Here is a 21929-nt window from a genome sequence, read left to right as displayed (position 1 = left end):
TGCTCTCAAGTAGCTTACCTACAACCGAAGTTAGACTAATGGGCCTGTAATTACCTGGTACTTTTTCCTTTCTTAAAAATCGGTGTCACGTTAGCCCTTTTTCAATCCGAAGGGACGATGCCTTGTCGCAAGAACATATTGAATACGGTTGAGAGGGAGGAGAGCATTTCGCTCTTTGTTTCTTTGAGTAGAGTAGGATATACTTTGTCAGGTCCAGGACTTTTATTTGTTTTAAGTGACTGGAGGGCTTTAAGGACTTCATCGGTTGTTATTTCAAAGTTAGGCAATGCATGCTCGGGATTTACATTAGGACTGGTGTTGGTGATAGTGGTGGGAGGACTGTTAGTATTAATTCCATAATGCCCAGAAGATAAACAAAGCCGTCCCAGCACTATTTCGACAACAGGCTTCGTGGTAACAGGTAGGTCGTTGATGAAACTCGCATATTTATCTTTATTATTGCAATGTGGGGTCCACGTGGACCCGGGGTTACCTTTGATGTAGCAAATAGGTTACGAGGAAACGAAGATGTAGAAATATTTCTCACGCGATGTAAGAAAAGTGTGGTGATGTATTGGGGTCCATTGTGTTGGTAGAAGGTTGGCGGACATTTTCATGTTGTGGTAAATGCAGTATGATTCTATTTAGGTTATTTTCTCTCCTTTTGCTTGAGATATTCTTCAGTGCAAGCATGTCACGAGCTAGATGTTATAGTGATGGTGAGCTGAGTAGCCTTATGAAGTCCTCCTGGTTCCACCGTGAGCTGGAGGAGGCAGGAATAACGTCGGATGCCGAGTTGGAGGAAAACGAGGGGAGTGGTCGCCCCCCCAATGCCACCACCCCAACTCAGCCTCCCCACCGCCAACAACAAGATACTGGTGATGCTTTCGGCCCTTTTCGGCTGTGAGGAACACCATATGCCTGTACTTTGACCTTCAGCCACCAGCTCCAGCAGAAGAGGAGGAGGAGGAAGGCCCTCGTAAGAACAAGAGGTGTGCTCTATGCCCCTATTCAAGGTCGCAGACGAAGGTCCGGAGTGTCTGTGGCATCTGCAAGAATCACACCTGTCCACGTCACATGACTATGGCGTGTGAGAGCTGCAAAGACATTCTATAGGTGAGAATAGGTTTGGATAAGTTAGAGGTTACGTTTATAATATATTTGTATAAATTTTGTTTATTTTGCAATTGCACATTTTCATTTTTTGCAGAACACACCTCTGATTGTTGCCTGTGGATATGCTAGCTGTCGGGTGGTTTGTAGAGAGGAAGACACCAACTTCCAGGATTTCCATGTCCCGACGCCCATCGATCTACACTTAATTATTTTTATATATTCTTTTTACCAAATTATCGTTTTTGTAGTAAATTTTCACAAATAATATATTTTAAATTTTTTATAACAATAATAAAGTACATTTTTGCTTCAAACATAGTTTCAGTCTATTCCTAACATCATATTCTTAATATTGAATAGCATTAACTCTACAGGATACAGGTATGCATATGTTATTTTTGGTGATTTACAGAGGGGGTCCGGTTGGGTTACCTTCAGAGCCACCGCTAAACAGGGTTACCTTTCTAGGGTTTGGGGTGACATGGGATGGAGCACTTTTAGGGAAGGATTAGTGAAGGCAACCTTGAGATATAAAGTGAGACTGGAGCGAATGGAGGATACAAGATTAGCAAGAAAAGTATTGTTACGCCACCCCCTACCACAACCATCCACGGGCAGGCAGGCGGCGTGATCCCCAACAGAACAGCCACACGGGCACCAGTCACTCACAGCGGCCCACACCGCACACCGAGGGGAGGAGAGAACGAGGCAGGGCACAAAGGATACACGTTCAACACTAAGTTCTAGTTTAATGACAGGTTCCTCACACAGTACAGAGTACAGCAACTTTCAAGGGCACAGAACAGCTAGTTAATCAGGCACAGTACAGGGGCACGGCAGACACGCACACACGGATGCACACAGCTCGCGAGCGGAGCACTCAGCTGAACACTCTCTCAAGCCCAGACACGCGTCTTCTCCCCTACAACTCCTCAGCCACCCTTGCTCCCCCACTGCTCGACTCAGCACTTCCTGCCCGGCGGCCCGGCGGCCCCGGGCCCCCTCCTGTCTCTCTTGTCCCAACAAGTAGAGTTGCACCATGCTGAGCTAACATTGCATCATGCTACAATTTCATCACATTACACATACAATCATTCACATACAGCACATTCGTAACACTATCTCCCCCTTCAGAAGGCAGTCGACCCGGCTGCCCCAACATTCAACAAACAAAACACATGAAATAAATCAAACTAATCAGTCCCCTGGGACACCACTAAAGTCTCTTAACCATCCCGGCCGACGCCTCTCTCGCCGAGGGCGCCGCTGGGATGCGGGCGGCGGCAGGCAGGCGGTGGCACCCAGAGCGGCGTCGTCGGCCCCAAGTACTTGCTCAGGGTCGTCACTGACATCTGCCGCTTCGCCCGCACCGCCCCTGTTCTCGTTCGCCCCGTGGTCGACCTCTGACACGTCCCCTTCGCTGCTACTGGGGCTCACGTCCTTCGCCGGTCGTATGTCTCCTTCATGGCCTGGCCTGCCACCTTGAGCTTGCCCCGTACGCGTCGGTGCACCTCAGCCAGGCTTTCCTGCAGTGCCGCTGCTAAGCCAGAGGTGACGGTGGGCAAGCTCACGTCGGGAGGCCGCCCCGTGGCCAAATCCACCGGTAGCCTGAGCTCCCGGCCGAACACTGAACACAGAAAAATACATGCAATACACATAAATCAGTCTGTCCTCCACAGTCTCTTCTCGCGCCCCCAAGGGGCTCCGCCTGTCAGCCACGCCGCCGACCAGCCGCCAGTCCTCAGTGGGCTCTTCCACACCATCCACTCCACGTGACGCTCGGGACAGTCGACACCGGCTCCTGGCCTCCACCCTCGGGGCAAGGTGCCCTCGCCCAGCCGTGACTACCTCCCCACGCAGCCATGCTCGAAAACCTCCTGGAAGCAAAGGGCACCATTCCGGTCACCCTCTCCAGCTCCCGTCCGAGGCCACCACGAGCCTTACTGGCCTGCGTCAGGTAGTCGAGGCCCAGCAAGCACGGCTCGTCTCGATCGGCGACGTCCATCGGCCGGCGCTCCACAGCGCTGCCTACGCCGATACGAGCCTCCACTGGCCCCTCCAGCAGCACACACTACCCCGGGTCAGGCCGCGCCGAGGACTCCTCAGCCCCCGGTGTCCACTGTCACGCGTCGTGGCTACAACCGCTAAGCCTCCCACTGGCAACACGCTGGTCGGGCGGCGGCAGCTTACTCAAGGCGGGGCCCGAGGGCGGGAGACGGCTGGAAGTCGGCTCCCTTCTCCAGCCCGTCCGCGCTTCACGCCCGCGCCGCGTCCCTGGGCCTGGGACAGGCACTCAAGCGGTGGCCTGACTGGCCACAGTCCTTGCAGCGAGGCTGGTGGGCATCGGGGCTTGGCCGGTCAAGGGAACGCGTCCTTCGCTCCCCCAGGCACCGACTGCACCTATACCCCCTCTTGCCACAGCCCCCGCACGAGCCACGGAAGCCCTCCGGGCTCGCCTTCATCGACGCTGCCTTCATCTTCACCTTCGCCATCCGGCCCCGGAAGTCATGGCAGGGCGGGGCGGCCGCCGCTAGGCCGCTGATCGTCGTCAATGCCCCGAACTCCAAGGCCCTCGTCAGCGCGTCGTCGGTCCACGGCAGGGGGTGAGAGTCCTCGCCAGTCTCGTCCCTCAGCGCCCGGCAGTCCGCACAGAAGTGCTGCGTGCCGTTCTTCTTCATATCCAGAACGACTGCTGAGGGCCACGGACTGTCTGTCCGCTCCATCACCCCCTGCGCCGCCAGCTCGTTGACGGCGCGCTGCAGTTCCTCCCGCCTGACCGGCACGACACGTCGGGGCGGGCTCCTGGTGGGCACACTATTTCCCGTGCTGATGTTGTGCTTCGCCAACCCCGTGCAGCCCAGCAGGTCCACTCCACCCCCGCTGAACACGTCCGCGCACCGAGCCAGGGTGTGGCGCACCTTCGTCTGCGCCTCCGTCAGGTTAGCGGCGCTCCGGTGCGCCGAATCCTCCAGGAAGTCGGGCAGCGGCCTCACAGCGGCCGACTCCGCACTCCCCGACGCCTCCTCTTGTTGCTCCACCTCTTCACAGGTGCCCAGCTTGGCACCAGCGGGTACTTTCCGAGCCTCGTCGGAGGAGTTAGCCACCAGCACCGTGACTGACTCCTCCCCCGCTCCTTCGAGACTCCGTCCGGCTGCCACACCACCAGGCAGCTGCAGGCCCTCCGTGGACTCCACCGTGCCTTCCGCTGGCATCGCGTCCGACCGGCAACACAGGACCCTAGCCTCCGTCCCCGGGGCAAGGTGCAGTCGCTCCGCCGCGACTACCTCTGCACAGCCGACCTTCGGGAGCAAAGGCGCCTGTCCGCGCAGCCTCTCCAGCTCCCGTCCAAGGTCGGCACAGGCCTCGCCCTGCGGCAGGTAGTCGAGGCCCAGCACGCACGGCTCGTCTCGATCGGCGACGTCCATCGGCCGGCGCTCCACAGCGCTGCCTACGCCGATACGAGCCTCCACTGGGCCCCGTAGCGCTGTCGTCAGCAGCAGCGCCTTCTCATCCTCGCCCCAGCTCTGGGCAGCAGCTGGCATCTTGAACTGGGCCTCCCATGCCAACTTCCCGTCGTGCTCCGCTGGCTTAAGCCTCCCTGAGCACGGTGAGGCCGAGGGGCCGCAGAGAGGAGCGGGCGGACCACGTGGGCTGCAAGCCGGCCGGCATGGCGGAGAGGGAGGCGGTGAGAGAGGCAACGAGGCAGGGTTAATGGGTCCGACTCCAGCACCAGCTGGACCCAAAGGAGCGGCTTCGACGGCTCCCCAGCCTCCTGCAGCCTCCACCGGCTCCGCCACGACGCCACCAGGCTTCAGGGGCCCTTGCCAGGGGCCCCACGCGGAGCCCCGCCAGTCCGCCACCCGTGCACCCGCCGCCAGCACACATGACGCTTCTTGTTCCTCCCCGCGTGACGTTGCCAACTCTCGCCGCTGCCTCTCCGCCTCCACCTCCTCCCTCAGGCCCTGGACCTCGCCTTTCAGAGTCTGCACCTCTCCCAGCAGTTCACTCCTAACGCTGTCGCAGGCCTTGTCAGTGTACTGCTGGGTTTCCTCCTTCAGGGACGAGAGACTGCTCTGGAGGACCTCGGCAAGATGGCGTGCCCTCTCGTCTGCCCTCTGTTCTGCCCTCTCTGTTCTCTGATCCAATTCCTGCCTCAGACTGGCCAACATGGCAGCGAACAAGTCCATCTGGCCCGGCTTCACCTCACCCACGTCAGCCTCGGCCTTGCCCGTCTCCTCACCCTCACGGCGATCACTGGGGGACGCCATGACACTCGGCGCGCTTCACTGTTCACTTATCCCCACTCCTTTGACACCAAATGTTACGCCACCCCCTACCACAACCATCCACGGGCAGGCAGGCGGCGTGATCCCCAACAGAACAGCCACACGGGCACCAGTCACTCACAGCGGCCCACACCGCACACCGAGGGGAGGAGAGAACGAGGCAGGGCACAAAGGATACACGTTCAACACTAAGTTCTAGTTTAATGACAGGTTCCTCACACAGTACAGAGTACAGCAACTTTCAAGGGCACAGAACAGCTAGTTAATCAGGCACAGTACAGGGGCACGGCAGACACGCACACACGGATGCACACAGCTCGCGAGCGGAGCACTCAGCTGAACACTCTCTCAAGCCCAGACACGCGTCTTCTCTCCTACAACTCCTCAGCCACCCTTGCTCCCCCACTGCTCGACTCAGCACTTCCTGCCCGGCGGCCCGGCGGCCCCGGGCCCCCTCCTGTCTCTCTTGTCCCAACAAGTAGAGTTGCACCATGCTGAGCTAACATTGCATCATGCTACAATTTCATCACATTACACATACAATCATTCACATACAGCACATTCGTAACAGTATACTTGTGGAATATAAGAGATGGCAAATGGGCGAATAAATGTGGGCGACTGCGATGATAGACAGGAATGTTGCGCTAAGTAGGTGGGTGTACCGACCCCTTGAAGATAGGCAGAATGTGTTTGAATGGAGAATAACAAACAGAAATGGAGAGGGGTTTGAGTGGGATGTAAGAAAGTGGAAGAATATGATAGATATGGCAGTTAAAGATGAGGGATTGAGCAGGTGGAAGAATGAGATGAAAAGAAAGGAAACCCTTGACTGGTACAGGGAGAAAGAGGCCCCAAAGTGTGAGGTGTGGTATGAGGGAAGCCTGGGAGGTGATCTTTTCCTTGCTAGAGCGCAGTGTCTGGATGTGAATACAAGGATAGATGGTCTGAGTCCCGCAGCAAGTTGTGCCAGATGTGTGACAGGGGTGTGGACGAGACTGTGCAGCATGTAGTGCTGGAATGTAAGAAGTATGACAGGGAGGGAACGAAGATGATGCATGTGTTTAATTCTGAGTGAGATGGGACGTGGAGTGAATGGGAGGACGGTAAGGGAGTGGAAGGTGCTGCTGCTGGGGCTGAGTGGAGAGACGAGTGGACGAGTGATTGAGGCGATGAAAGGGTTCCTGGAGAGCATGTGGCGTGCAAGATGTAGGCAATGACACCTTGCCCCGAGTAGCTGAACACCGATTTTCTGTATGTTTTGTTTTTTCTTTCACAGGAGCTGCCGATACAAAGGCCTGGCCGGGGGAAATCTCAAGCCACCTGTGACATCAAGATCAAGACCACGGGCGGGCAGAGAGAACAGACGTGTGTGTGAGCGGCTCCGAGATTGTTTAGGAACTCCGTCTGCCCTGCTGCAGTGTTGTTGGTGAGCACCTTACAGCTTCTGCAGGGACGGGTGTGGATGACTGTGGTGTGTGTGGGAAGGGAGTGACGGACAACGGTGTGTGTTGTGAGAGGTGACGACTGCAATTTCCCCATTTGACCCTCCCGACGCTGACGCCCCCAACCCCATTATTCCCCACACAAACAGACGCCAACTACACGACACATTTATTGACATCATAAATACATTTCCTCTCTCACAAACAGTACTCCAGCCAACACGAACACATACTGTAACACGCCCCGCTGGCCACGGTGGCCCTCTGACCACAGCACACACACTCGACCTTTTTCTCACCAACAACATTCTTAACATAACAAACACTCAGGTTGTTCCAGGACTTAGTGACCATGACATACTCATCGTTGACGCTGACCTCCGACCGATTAGACATAAACAGAGACCCAGACAGATTTTCCTTTTTTCAAGGGCTGACTCAGACATGATCAAACAAGACCTAACTGCCTTCAGCACTGACTTTTTTGCGACTGACCCACACAAAAGACTTCCTTCCACCAACTGGAACAACTTGAAACACACCATACACGCCTCAATGAACAGACACATACCACAAAATACACTCTCTAGTAGGTACACACTCCCCTGGTTTTCCAGGGATCTACGCAGACAACATCGCCAGAAACAAAGACTCTACAGACGCGCGCAGACTTACAACACAACAGATAATTGGACCGCCTACAAAAACCACCAAAAGACATTTGCCAAAAACATAAAAGTAGCGGAACGCAAACACATAGCAACTTATCCTGCAGACAATGTAAGAAATAACAAAAGAAACTTTTTCAGGTTCTTTAAGACGCTCAAACATGACACTAACACAATTACATCACTTAAAGACAACACTAACACATTAGTAATCAGCCCACAACACAAAGCACAAATACTCAACACACAGTTCCAATCGGTGCACACACAAGAACACAACCTGACACCAAACATGCCACACAGCCCTTTCTCCCTGATACCCCCCCTTGACATCACGACTAACGGAATACAGAAATTACTAGAAGGACTCGACACAACCAAATCCACTGGCCCCGACAACATTCCCGCCTTCATCCCTAAATCCTTTGCCCCCATCCTTCAGGCCATATTCACCCAATCACTGTCATCCACCTCATTACACTCTGACTGGCTTTTGGCAAATATTAATCCTTTATTCAAGACAGGTGACCGGACTGACCCAGCCAATTATCGCCCCATCTAACTAACATCGATTCCATGTAAAATTTTTGAACACATAATACACAAACACATAATGAATCACCTTGACACAAACAACATCCTTACCAACTCGCAACACGGCTTTCGACCTAAACGCTCATGTGAATCGCAACTCATTACTACATATCACGACATTACGTGGCTACTTGACCGACGTGACATTAAACAAGTTGACACTATTGTTTTAGATTTTGCCAAAGCCTTCGACAAAGTTCCGCACAAAAGACTGACATTAAAATTGAAATACTACGGTATTTCAGGACCTATTCTTCACTGGATCACTGCATTTCTTACTAACAGGACTCAACGTGTTTGTATCACCATGTGATATATCTTTTATTAACGTATTTAAACTCTGGGAATTGTATTGCGCATTCTGTATGTCTCTTGTGTGTGGAGAAGCTTACCACGTCAGGTGTCGGGGTGAACCGCTCAGTTCACGAGCAGCCGCCCCAGGATTCAGGTGGTGTGTGTTTCACACAGCGGAGTTCACCCCGAGCGGACCAGGTGGGTGGGCCACCGGGTGGCCTACACGGTTGTTATGCAATTGTACCTATAAGGTAGAAACTTACAAGAGGAGCCAGTGTTGTGAGTAGTATATCCATGCAGTGTTTGTTCCTAGTGTTAATTATTAATTGTTTAATATTGTACCAACTTTACAATGTAATTTCCCCACTTAATCCTGTGTTACTGATTGTTATGAACGTTCTCCCCTGGGCACTTATTATCGATTTACTGTGTTGTGATTTGGGTTAATAATAGCTCTATGGTTTGCCAGTTAGCCCTGTGCATTTAATCCTGTGTTGCTGATTGTTATTAACGATATCCCCTGGGCATTTATTATCCATTTGTGGTGTTGTGATTCGGATTAATAATAGCTATGGTTTGACTCTTAGTTCTATGCGTATATGTATTTGTGGTATTTGTGTATCTTAAGTCGCTGATTGCAGATCAAAGCCTGTTTGGGAACATTATACAGACTACGGGACCCTGGCGTTTGTTCTACCCTCGTTACAGTGTTGTTCTTGACGGATCTTCATCTGACACTGTCCCTGTTTCTTCAGGTGTCCCACAAGGCACCGTTCTAGGTCCCCTCCTTTTCCTCCTGTACATTAACGTTCTTTCACTGTGAACGCCTAACTCTTCCACTAGACTATTTGCCGACGATAGTTTACTGTTTAGAGCAGTAAAGACTACTGACCACTGCAGACTACTACAAAACGACTTGGACGCCCTCGAGCGGTGGGAGCGCACCTGGCAGATGCACTTCCGACCAGACAAATGCAAACTATTAAGATTCACCAGAGCGCACAACCTCATCCATCACACCTACACTCTCCACAATTCAGATTTAGAATCAGTTCACACACACTCATACTTTCCACGCACCATACGTGACTGGAACAACCTCCCTCATCAGATTTTAGACTGCGATACAATAGACTCATTCAGAAAACAAATACACAATCACTTGTCACCACAACACACCAACACTAACAATTACACTTGATTCACTTCCCTCCCCTGCACACCCGGCTCCCCCGTCCCCCCAACAGCCAACAACTATGCGTGTTATGCACCTGTACGGGTGCCCTGCGCATCATGTATCCAGACCCAGATCCAGTGCAATGTGTGGTCCCGCCAGCCCTGCGTGTGCCATAGTGTTAGCCTTGCCCATTCCCTACCCGTCCCCATCCCCATACACGGGACTGGTGGCCATAGTGTTAGCCTTGCCCATTCCCTACCCGTCCCCATCCCCATACACGGGACTGGCGGCCATAGTGTTAGCCTTGCCCATTCCCTACCCGTCCCCATCCCCATACACGGGACTGGTGGCCATAGTGTTAGCCTTGCCCATTGACTGGCGGCCATAGTGTTAGCCTTGCCCATTCTTGCCCATTCCCTACCCGTCCCCCCCCCATACTACAGGGACTCCATTCCCAACCGTCCCCATCCCCATACACGGGACTGGCGGCCATAGTGTTAGCCTTGCCCATTCCCAACCCGTCCCCATCCCCATACACGGGACTGGCGGCCATAGTATTAGCCTTGCCCATTCCCAACCCGTCCCCATCCCCATACACGGGACTGGCGGCCATAGTGTTAGCCTTGCCCATTCCCAACCCGTCCCCATCCCCATACACAGGACTGGCTGCCATAGTGTTAGCCTTGCCCATTCCCTACCCGTCCCCATTCCCATACACGGGACTGGGGGCCATAGTGTTAGCCTTGCCCATTCCCTACCCGTCCCCATTCCCATACACGGGACTGGCTGCCATAGTGTTAGCCTTGCCCATTCCCTACCCGTCCCCATCCCCATACACGGGACTGGCGGCCATAGTGTTAGCCTTGCCCATTCCCAACCCATCCCCATACACGGGACTGGGAGCCATAGTGTTAGCCTTGCCCATTCCCAACCCCTCCCCCTCCCCATACACAGGACTGGCTGCCATAGTGTTAGCCTTGCCCATTCCCTACCGTCCCCATCCCCATACACGGACTGGCGGCCATAGTGTTAGCCTTGCCCATTCCTTGCCCATTCCCAACCCGTCCCCATCCCCATACACGGGACTGGCGGCCATAGTGTTAGCCTTGCCCATTCCCTACCCGTCCCCATCCCCATACACGGGACTGGTGGCCATAGTGTTAGCCTTGCCCATTCCCTACCCGTCCCCATCCCCATACACGGGACTGGCGGCCATAGTGTTAGCCTTGCCCATTCCCTACCCGTCCCCATCCCCATACACGGGACTGGCGGCCATAGTGTTAGCCTTGCCCATTCCCAACCCGTCCCCATCCCCATACACGGGACTGGCGGCCATAGTGTTAGCCTTGCCCATTCCCTACCCGTCCCCATCCCCATACGCAGGACTGGGGTATGGACAAGCCGCCCTGTCACCTTCCCATCCCCGGGACAGGTATGAGGGACCGATCCGCAGGTCATAATAATGTTGGCAGCACTTTCAAATCAATAATTACAGAAAACAAAATAAATAATATATTTTTTACACACCATTGTATTCATATACATTATATATCATAAAACAAAACAATAGCGTTGTTGATCTACAAGAAAATAACAAGTAACGCGGGTAAGTTAATTTATGAGACAGGTTGGTAGCCATGACTCGTCACACGCCTGGGCAGCCACATAGGGGTTGCCAGGTCGTGTCATTTATGGCATTTTTGTCTTAAATCAAGGTGGTCGCCAAGAAATGCTATTTTTTATGGTATATATGTTAAGTATTCCCATAATAATGCCATATTTAGTCATCAGTCTGCTGTCTTTTGCCATTCTTGGGGACAATTATAAATGAACATTCAGGAATAACTGTACGTTTACAGTCAAATGGAAACACCAGAGTCTTTACAAACTAAAAAATATATATTAACTTTAGCAAAGTTTGCAATATAATATCAGTCATACAAATATTCTGATACTTTTCAATATATGTCCTTCTATAATAACAAATAGAACACTACTTACTCATGAAATATACGAAGGAAAGGCCGAAGATGTCCTGCACTCTACCCCGTGGAGTCAACACTTTTCCCACCCCATCCGCACCCTCACGGGGTGGCGTAAAGCAACCCCAACCACATGGGGAGGCTTTACACTACGGTATATGGCCAAGAGAAAGGGATGGGCAGGGAACGGGAATGGGGTAGATTAATACTGCAGCTGTCAGCAAAGGAGGACAGGACCGTATAGATGGAAGCCAACCTGAGGACAAGGCTGCCCAGACTGACAATGTGCGGACCCCCAAGGGCCAGCTGGAGGACAAGGCACCCCAGATTGCGGGGTTCACCCCTAATAGACTTCTAGAAATACTGCAAGCAACGGTTTCACTGTACGTTCCTAGCAGAGTGGCCCGTGACTGCCTATAGTCCCTTGGAAATCTAAACCACCGGCTGAGCTGGTCAGGAGGCGTCACAATGTGTGGGTTCATTATAAGGCAATGCGACAGTCATGGGGTAGGATCTCAGATGTTGTCCAGATAGCCTTGTCCTCCTTTCTAGATGTAAACTACGAGTATAGAAGCTATTCCCATCAGTCCCAGAAAGTCTATGATTCCCACCTGATCTCTAACCTAAAGGCTAAGCCTAAGTTGTTTCATGCTTACATCCGTAATAAGAAAATGGAACGACCCACTATAGGACCTCTTAAACAACCCTTGGGTGAAATTTGTTCTTCCAACCCAGAAATGGCAGATTTGTTTACTAAGGCATTCTCTTCTGTATATTCTACCAGTGCCCCTGAAAATCCAGTAGAGCACCAGCACTTTGAAGGTAACTTGAGTAACTTAGTTATAAATTTGTCTGATGTCGCCAATACACTGCGTGATCTAAATCCTTCCAGCAATATGGGGCCTGATGGTATCCACCCTTGTTTGCTCAAACACTGCTCCTCATCCCTTTCATACCCCCTTCTCTGGCTCTTCCATCAGTCAGTCCAAACTGGTGAACTCCCATCAGTCTGGAAGTCTTCCCAAGTAGTCCCCATCTTTAAGAAAGGTGTGTGTTCTTCCCCTCTTAATTACAGACCAATAAGTCTCACTTCAGTATCCTGCAAGTGTCTCGAGTGTATTATTGTGAACAATCTTTCCTCATGGATAATAACTTATCAGATTCTAATCAGCTTGGCTTCCGTAAGGCTCACTCAGTTGATGATCAACTCCTTTTAACATACGATAACACCACCTGCTGGCTTGATCAGAGGCATATGGTCGACCTAATACTATTTGACTTTAGTAAAGTGTTTGACCTTGTTAACCCCTTCAACACGACGACGCATATACTGCGTCCTTGCGTGCCCCGTACCATATCCGAGGACGCACATACTGCATCCTGGCTCACTTTGGCCAATAGAAGAGTTATTTTATCCTTATATTTATGCTTACATCTCAAAATTATCAATTAATTTATGCTTCTTTATGTGCACCATTTAATTCTGCATGTTTTCATATATAATACATGATGATTATGTTGAGTTTATGGCTGAAAACTTGTTATATTCAATAGAGACATTTGAAATTTGGCGTGCGCAGCGATCCTAGACACGGCGCGGGGCGCTGTTTTCGCCCGGCTGTAGTGAAGGGGTTAATCATAACATTATGATCAGCAAGCTCTCCCACATCCGTATAGGGGATCCCTTACTCTCTTGGATACGTGGGTTTCTGAACGGAAGAGTAATGAGGGTTGTGGTTGGGGGTTCTGAGAGTGATTCTACGCATGTAACTAGTGGAGTTCCCCAAGGGTCTGTCCTTGGACCAACCTTTTTTCTCATTTATATTTACTTTGTGGCTCACAGTCTGACCTGTAAATACAAAATTTTCGCTGATCTGAAAATATACCAAAAGATAAATAAGACTACGCCTTCTCTTACATTGTTAGACATTGCTTCTGTGCAGAGAGATGTAGACCTACTGGTGTCACGTGCGGAATCGTGGGGGCTCAGGCTCACCTCAGACAAGACTCATGTTCCTAGGTTCTGCCGAGGATCTGCTCCAAATCTTGGCCCGTACTCGGACCACTATATTAGAGGAAATCCTTTACAGTTTGTGCAGTCTGCATCAGATTTAGGGGTTCAAGCGGATACTTCGTTGAAGTTTCATCTCCACGTATGCTCGCTTGCAAATACATCTGCAGGAATTTCGTCAAATTTACTTAAGAGCACAGTTAACCGTGAGCCTGAGTTTATGAAATCTCTTCTCACCTCTCATATCCGTCCTGTGCTGGAATTTTGCTCAGTTGTATGGCACACGGGGTGTGTAGGTGATACTGACGTGCTTGAGAGAGTCCAACGACGATGGACCAAGGAGATTGTTGGACTTATGCATCTTGACTATGCCTCCTGACTGGATGCCTTGGGTCTCTTCTCTGTGCATGGCAGACTGCTTAGAGCTGACGTATATAATTAAGGTCTGGAAGATTTTTAATGGCCTCTCCTGTGCAACCCTCTGAGTTATTTCCCTCCAGACATCCTCTAACACCCATGGAAATTCACACAAAATATTTCTACCCCACAGCAACACAGAAATACATAGGCGATACTTCTCAGTCCGAGTGATTGCTTCGTGGAATAGCCTGCCAGACACAGTTATCCTGTCAACATCCTTAACTGTATTTAAGAGAAAACTAGCAGAGTACCTCAGTCTAAGACTATATGAATATTAACCCTTACACACTAATACCAATGTATTTTCATATATAATTCTTATGATCTCATTTTTAACTATAGTTCCTAAACACTTCTTGTCACAAAACATATCAACTCTAAATTACTTTATTTTACTTACAGAAATATAAATATAAATACTTATTTCACTTATATTAACCCTCTCGCGCACGATGACGCGTTTCGTGTCATCAAAGGGTAAAAGGTCCTGGCGCCGATGACGGAAATGCGTCACAAAATTTTTAAAAATTTATTAAAAATTAAGTTTTGGGTGAAAATGCATCAAATTTGGGAGCGTCATTTGTTGGGATAAGTTTCTTAATGGTAACATACGGCAACCTTTCTAAGGAGTGTAGATGAGGAGCTTTGAGCTATTTTTATTTGTTTGCCTACTCTGACGGGAGAGGAAAAAATACAGTTTTCTCGGTGTAACTTGGGAACTAATAGGCGTTTGAGGATTTTGAGGATACCTTAACCCCTTAGGGACGCCCGTCCCGCCTGCGGCCAAACGGTGATTTACCGTCGCGGGGCCTCGTTCATGGACGGCCCATTTTCTTTAAATTTCCTTCGCTTTCTCAGTGTCCTTGACCGCCTCCCTACTCAGATAAACACTCTGGCAACCCCCACACAGTAGACATACAAAAATACGCCGAGCCACACAGTCACACACCCGTACCATGAGGAGGGTGGGAGGGAGACTCCACCCTCTCCCCAGCCATCCACTTCCACCGGCGCTCATCCATGTCGTGTTGTCAGGAAGAGAGAAAAAAAAAAAAAAAACATTAAACACTAGTGGTGATGTCAGGTGAGCCCTTGAGTCACGTGGGAAACAGGGAGTGGCTGAGGGGCGGGCGGGCTGGAATTTTCCAGTGACCCTTCTCCCTGGTATGCACTCTGCCCCCCTCCCTTCCCCTCATCCCCACCACCACGCCTGACATGACCTGTGTCTTCTGTAAACTTCCTCTCCTGTCGTCTGCCTTGTGACAAAGGAAGCCGAGCGCATGTACACATGACCGCCAGAAATTCGCTCCAACCTCTGACTTCTAGACCTCCTGTAGTTGCATTTTTTTTTTTTTTTATTTATTTATTTATTTATTTTTTTATCAAATTACTTTGCATTTCTGTGTTTGATTTCCTCATTTCTACAACTTTTGTTCAGTTATTTTTTGTCAGATGAAAAAAAAGGTCATTTTTTTCGGTTTTCCTTGATTTCTAGGCGAAGTGTAGAAATAATTGAAATCCTGAGTATACATCAGAAAGCACTTGAAGAATTCTAAAACTTTTGACAAATGAATTTTTATGAAATACACACGTGAAAATCGGCATTTTTTTGCGTTCTGGCCACCACAGGAGATTATTTTTTGTGTCCCGAAGGGGTTAAGAATCCTCACTAAATTCCGCTTTGAAACACATGCGTCTAAAAGAGTTGGCCCACAAAATTTTGAGCTAGCGAGTGGGGAAGAGTTGGTACTTTGGATTTATTGTCTACAATACTCTTTACGGAGACTTGAAACAAGTTTGTATTGTTTACATGTATGTATATACGGTATATATATATATATATATATATATATATATATATATATATATATATATATATATATATATATATATATATATATATATATATATATATATATATATATATATATATATATATATATATATATATATATATATATATATATATATATATATATATATATATATATATATATATATATATATATATATATATATTTTCCTCTATTTTTATTTGTGCATGCTCTAGTACAAGTCTTTATGAAACCATTGATACCAAATTTATGAGGGTACAATATATCTGTGAGGGTAAAATACGTCCGGGCATGTAGAGTATCATGGCAAAAAAAAGGTCGGGCCTGAGAAATGTATGATGAGTGGAACAGAAACTTATTGGAAACTTGCGGTGCATGAGAAGGTTAATATGAGTAAATATATTTTATGACTAGTCTTTACTTAGTGCAATCAACACACCTTCCAGCAGAGGCTTAATAGTTTTAGTGCTAAGAGTAATTACGCAAATATACATCCTGCTGGCGTGTTGGCACTTGTGGGGTTCCCTTCTCGTGGAACCTGTCTAGGTAAGATGTCTAGGTAATTTGCACCATTGCCTACTCAGACCATTGCCAACTCGGACCGGACCAGTGTTGCGAGAACGTGGTCATGGTCAAGAACCAGCTCCCAGGGAGGTATTTCGTATGAAGTCTGGAAAATAGCTCGCGCATGCGGTGTCGAGAAATAACTTACGGCGTAAATCTTAAGAATTACCACTCCAGCCCCTCCACCACCCCAGACCCCCCTACCCCCCAAAACAAACCTGGGGACCTGTGCAGAAGTGTTGTTTTTTGGGGGGGAAGCCCAAATCACTGAAAAATGGGCTTCCAAAATTTCCCTAGAAAAATCTCTAAATTAGGGGAAATTCCCTAGTCTCGATAGTAAGGAAAGTCCCTAACACATACTCTTGTAACCTGTTCCAATATAACCTAGCAGCCGCCGCAGCTGGTCTGTTGACAAGTGTCGCGTGTCATTAGATGCCCAGCGTAGTGGCTGTCGTTGCCCCTCCGTCCCTGCGTTGCACACACTCAAACAACCAACGTTACAGTTGGGTCCGGCAATTCACACTGAGCAACCGGGTAATCTCGGCAGGGTTGGTAAGAGTGTGATCACCCCAACCACCTCAGCTCTGCTGGGGGGAGCAGGACAGGACCCCCGCAAGGGAGGGATAGAGAGGAAGGGAGACACTGAGATACCAGAAATCACCATAATATTAACAGAGTGATTTGAGTGCCACTTGTTTAAGCTTTCTATCCACTAATTACTAAACAGTAATGCTCATATGATATACGTAACAGCGGTGGGTAGAAGTATTCTCCCATGTCAAAGACAAAAACAACCATCAACGCATGTCAGATACAGTTCAGTTCATGATGTGCCATCCTGGAACTAATGCTTCCACTGAACGTGTCTCTTCTTTCATGAACAAGTTGTGGGCATCTGGAAAAAAACACAACTTAAAATTGCAACGCTAAAAGTATTGCTGGTAAGAAAGGTAAAGTTTAAACAGAGTTGCATGGACTTCTACAGGTTGTTTCAATCTACTCCAGGGCTACCCTTCTTTCTCGTGCTGAAATTTATTTACAAAATTGTACGGGCCGTGAACACCTCGTGTACGAGCTGTGACCCCCTGCTCACAAGCCGAACAGCAATTGAAATAACAATAAAACCTTCCTGTGGAGAAAAAATATTCTTTGGAAGCTCAACAGATACTCATAGAGGAAGCCCATTTCCTGAGGAGTATTATGCACCCCTTGGTTTGCCTGTTAGAGCAAATACAAATTTTTAATTAATATTTTCCCACTAGTAGTACAGGTTGTGTCCACCTCACCCTATATATATATATATATATATATATATATATATATATATATATATATATATATATATATATATATATATATATATATATATATATATATATATATATATATATATATATATATATATATATATATATATATATATATATATATATATATATATATATATATATATATATATATATATATATATATATATATATATATATATATATATATATATATATATATATATATATATATATATATATATATATATATATATATATATATATATATATATATATATATATATATATATATATATATATATATATATATATATATATATATATATATATATATATATATATATATATATATATATATATATATATATATATATATATATATATATATATATATATATATATATATATATATATATATATATATATATATATATATATATATATATATATATCTGTTGAGCTTCCCCAGAGAATATTTTTTCTCCACAGGAAGGTTTTATTTTTATTTCAATTGCTGTACGGCTTGTGAGCAGGGGGTCACAGCTTGTACACGAGGTGTTCACGGCCCGTACAATTTTTTAAATAAATTTCTTATAAATCTGGCTTTGCACCAAGACTCAAACCCAAATGCCTAAAGTAATCCTTTGGCTGTGGGCTTCCTTTGAGATATCAGTTTAGATTGTTTGGACTTCCAATTCTGCAAGTGATGGCAGTGTTTTAACTCGTAATTTTTAGGTGGTTTTCTATGCTCGTCAAATGTAACAAGGCCTTACAATAACATTTTGCGTCCACCAGCTGTACGACTCGTGAACTACCCACATGTTTGTTTACGGAATTCCCACGAACACAAAGACTTGGCACAACAATATCTTTCCATGCAAATATCTTTTCAATATAATCATATTCGCCATGGAAACCTTCAGCAACAAAGTTAAGACATATTCACATCACTTTTCTTGTTGCATTGCATACCAGCAGACGGCCATATGTGACTACAGACAGCATTAACCCTTTCATTGCTAAGCGCTCGCAACGAGACTATCCCCTCAGGCACGCTCGGGCACCCCAGCTGGAGAAGGGGATCTTTTAACCACTGTATCTCAAAAACTATTCATCACAGCTAAAAAACAAAAACACCATTTGAAAGAGGAGGCCAAGATCTATATGATTCAGTAATGTAAGCCTCTCCTGCGAAAGTACAGGCACGTTCATGGGGTGTTGCCTGTGAAGACGTACATTTATATGTGCGCGACGGTCAGCCGTAAGGCAACTACTGTAGATCTCTTGATGATGGGGTGCTGGCAGGGCCAGCACCCCATCATCAAGCTGGCAGTATTGCCAGCTGCAAAATTTACAACTATTTGGTCAAAATATCAGTCATGTGATAGGTGAAGCTATGCAAAAATGTCGCTATATTGGTCAACAATTAACATCCACCAGTTGCTCGTCCGTAGATTTTCCACGCTGGGCTGACATGATTTTCCACCAAATTTAGTGAAGAACCCACTCAATTGGCAATCCTGTGTTGTGAGAATTAGTGTTGGAACACTCATACGCAGGAGATTTGAGTGCGGCTGGAAATGCAGCGGCGTTTAAGCGCCACCAGCAAATACGCCTAACGCTCGCTGCAATCGTTTAGCAAGGAAAGGGTTAAAGTTAACGAATGTGACCTCATGTAGCCGTTATTTTAAAGATTATTGAATGATCAGGCTGCTTTATTGAAAATAACACAGTCTGACGAAAATACGTGGCTTGTATTTTAATTAATAACATTAACCGAAAGCAGTGTTACCAGATAAAAGTGTTTCACAGAAGGTTTTGCTCTGGCACATCTGCGAGGTTAGGGAAACGTCGGTGACGGTACTACTGGCGTAAGAGCCTCTACTGCTGCAAACCTTGGTGCATTCAGTGAAATTCTTGCTTCCCTATTCTGCCCCACTTCCAGTTTCTCTCCATCGTTCCACGTCATCACATCCATTCCATACATAATGCTCGGGACAGCCACACTCTTCCAAACCTCACCATGTACCAGGTCTTGGTCTTGGTCTTGGTGGATGAAACTGTGGCGCATGTGATACTCGGAGATGGTGAGGGTGGTACTGAGTGAGACGGGCTGGGATGTGAATGGGAGGATTGCAAGAACGGAGAGGGAATGGATGCTGCTGCTGCTGCTGGGACTGAGTGCTGAAGCAAGTGAGAGAATTATAGAAGCCATGAAGTTTTCTGGAAAAGATGTGGTGTGCAAGAAATAGGGAATAAGAAGATATTGATAGATACTGATTGTCTTTTTTTTTTTCTTTTTTTTTTTTTTTACAGGTGGTGCCGATATGAAGGCCTGACTCTCCAACGGGTCACCTGAACAGCAAGAGCAAGAGCACACCCACTGAGGCGCCGCTGCTGAGTGTATATTTGGGTCTTTAGATGCCATGGTCCATGGCCTAACCAGCCCCTGAAACACTGAAGAAGAAGAAGAGGCTGTGGTCCATGGCCTAACCAGCCCCTGAAACACTGAAGAAGAAGAAGAGGCTGTGGTCCATGGCCTAACCAGCCCCTGAAACACTGAAGAAGAAGAAGAGGCTGTGGTCCATGGCCTAACCAGCCCCTGAAACACTGAAGAAGAAGAAGAGGCTGTGGTCCATGGCCTAACCAGCCCCTGAAACACTGAAGAAGAAGAAGAGGCTGTGGTCCATGGCCTAACCAGCCCCCGAAACACTGAAGAAGAAGAATCCTTGTCCCCAAACTGCCTGCTGCCGTCACTGGTACTACGATTGTGACTACTACTACACTTCCTGTTCACCGCACTGACGACCAAGTCCAGCACAGCAACAACGGCTTCCTTCAGGTGTGGAGAAAAGAGAACGAGGACAACACAACACACTGAGCCGCCGCACAGGTCGGGGCCGCCTCACCTGCGGGGCTGGACAGCAGCATGAGTGGCCAGGACAAGCAGGAGCAGACTGCTGCAGGCAGCAGGAGGGTCAGTGGTCATCAGGCGAAGCAACTTGCTGCTGGCAACTCCAGCAACAAAGGAGAGAGGAAGTTTGTGTGTCTGGAGTGTGGAAAAGGATTCACCTCAAGGCAAGGCCTCAGATATCACACCCTTACACACACTGGTGTAAAGAACTATGAATGTAAGGAATGTGGGAAAAAATTCAGCCGGAAGAGTACCCTTAAGACACACACCCTTACACACACTGGTGTAAAGAACTATGAATGTAAGGAATGTGGGAAACAATTCAATCAGAAGAGTAACCTTGATGCACACACCCTTACACACACTGGTGTAAAGAACTATGAATGTAAGGAATGTGGGAAACAATTCAGCTGGAAGAGTAACCTTAATAAACACACCCTTACACACACTGGTGTAAAGAGCTATGAATGTAAGGAATGTGGGAAACAATTCAGCCTGAAGAGTAACCTTAATAAACACACCCTTACACACACTGGTGTAAAGAACTATGAATGTAAGGAATGTGGGAAAAAATTCATTCAGAAGGGTTCCCTTGATAAACACACCCTTACACACACTGGTGTTAAAAGTCATGAGTGTGAAGAGTGCGGGAAGAGATTCAGTTTGAAGTGGACTCTTAACGAACACGTCTTCAGGCACTATGACATTAGGGAGTTCAAGTGTGATGTTTGTGGAAAGCTCTTTAAGACAAAGAGTGACATTGCCAGTCACATGAAGACCCACTTCTGAACTGTGTCTGTCTACATTAATTATATAGACCAGGTTGTTAGCAGCAGCTGAGCCTGACAGGGAGAGGTCAAAGTGATCATGTAAGATAAAGAAGAAAGAAGGTTTGCCTGTGAAGTGATGGGAGGAGAGGAGCCACACGAAGAAGTGGAAGGGGAAATACTAATGGCTGACTTTCCACAGCTGTGGCAGCTGCACTGGGCCTGGAGCCCAATTGAGGCTCACAACTACATGAACTACTTGATCCTCTGCAAGGTGGGTCAAGGGAATGTCACATAACACTACAGCAGCTGGAATATGTACTTATAAACACTTGAGGCTCACACCTACATGATCTACTTGCTCCTCTGCAAGGTGAGTCAAGGGAATGTCACATAACACTACAACAGCTGGAATATGTATTTATAAACACTTGCTGCAGCAAAAGAATCAATACCTTACAGTGGTGTGCCTCACCCAAGAGCACCACAGAGGCAAGTGCTTCCAGCACCTCTCCGGCCATTGTGGTGCCCTGCCTCAGAAGTGTCCAAGACGAACCTCAAAACGTG

At 47.8% G+C, this 21929-nt stretch overlaps 1 protein-coding gene across 17 annotated transcripts in view; it reads left to right on the top strand.

Moving 5' to 3' along the window:
- Positions 1–6722: 6722 nt before the first annotated feature.
- Positions 6723–21929, top strand: part of LOC126992370 (uncharacterized) — a 49752-nt gene continuing 34545 nt past the window's right edge. For 8 of the 17 annotated variants that reach the window (XM_050851203.1, XM_050851198.1, XM_050851110.1 and 5 more), the window contains exons 1-2: positions 6724–6831; positions 19998–21636. In XM_050851203.1, coding sequence (XP_050707160.1) covers positions 21502–21636 — 135 coding nt within the window. In that variant the 5' untranslated portion in view covers positions 6724–6831; positions 19998–21501. Of the gene's footprint in view, positions 6832–19626; positions 19875–19997; positions 21637–21929 lie in introns of all 17 variants that reach the window. The other 9 variants (XM_050851098.1, XM_050851150.1, XM_050851100.1 and 6 more) reach the window with 7 other exon arrangements.

The sequence above is a fragment of the Eriocheir sinensis genome, chromosome 7, assembly GCF_024679095.1.
Source record: "Eriocheir sinensis breed Jianghai 21 chromosome 7, ASM2467909v1, whole genome shotgun sequence".
Lineage (NCBI taxonomy): Eukaryota > Metazoa > Arthropoda > Malacostraca > Decapoda > Varunidae > Eriocheir > Eriocheir sinensis.
Note: the sequence above shows the minus strand (reverse complement) of the source record. Positions and strands in the feature narration are given on the sequence as shown.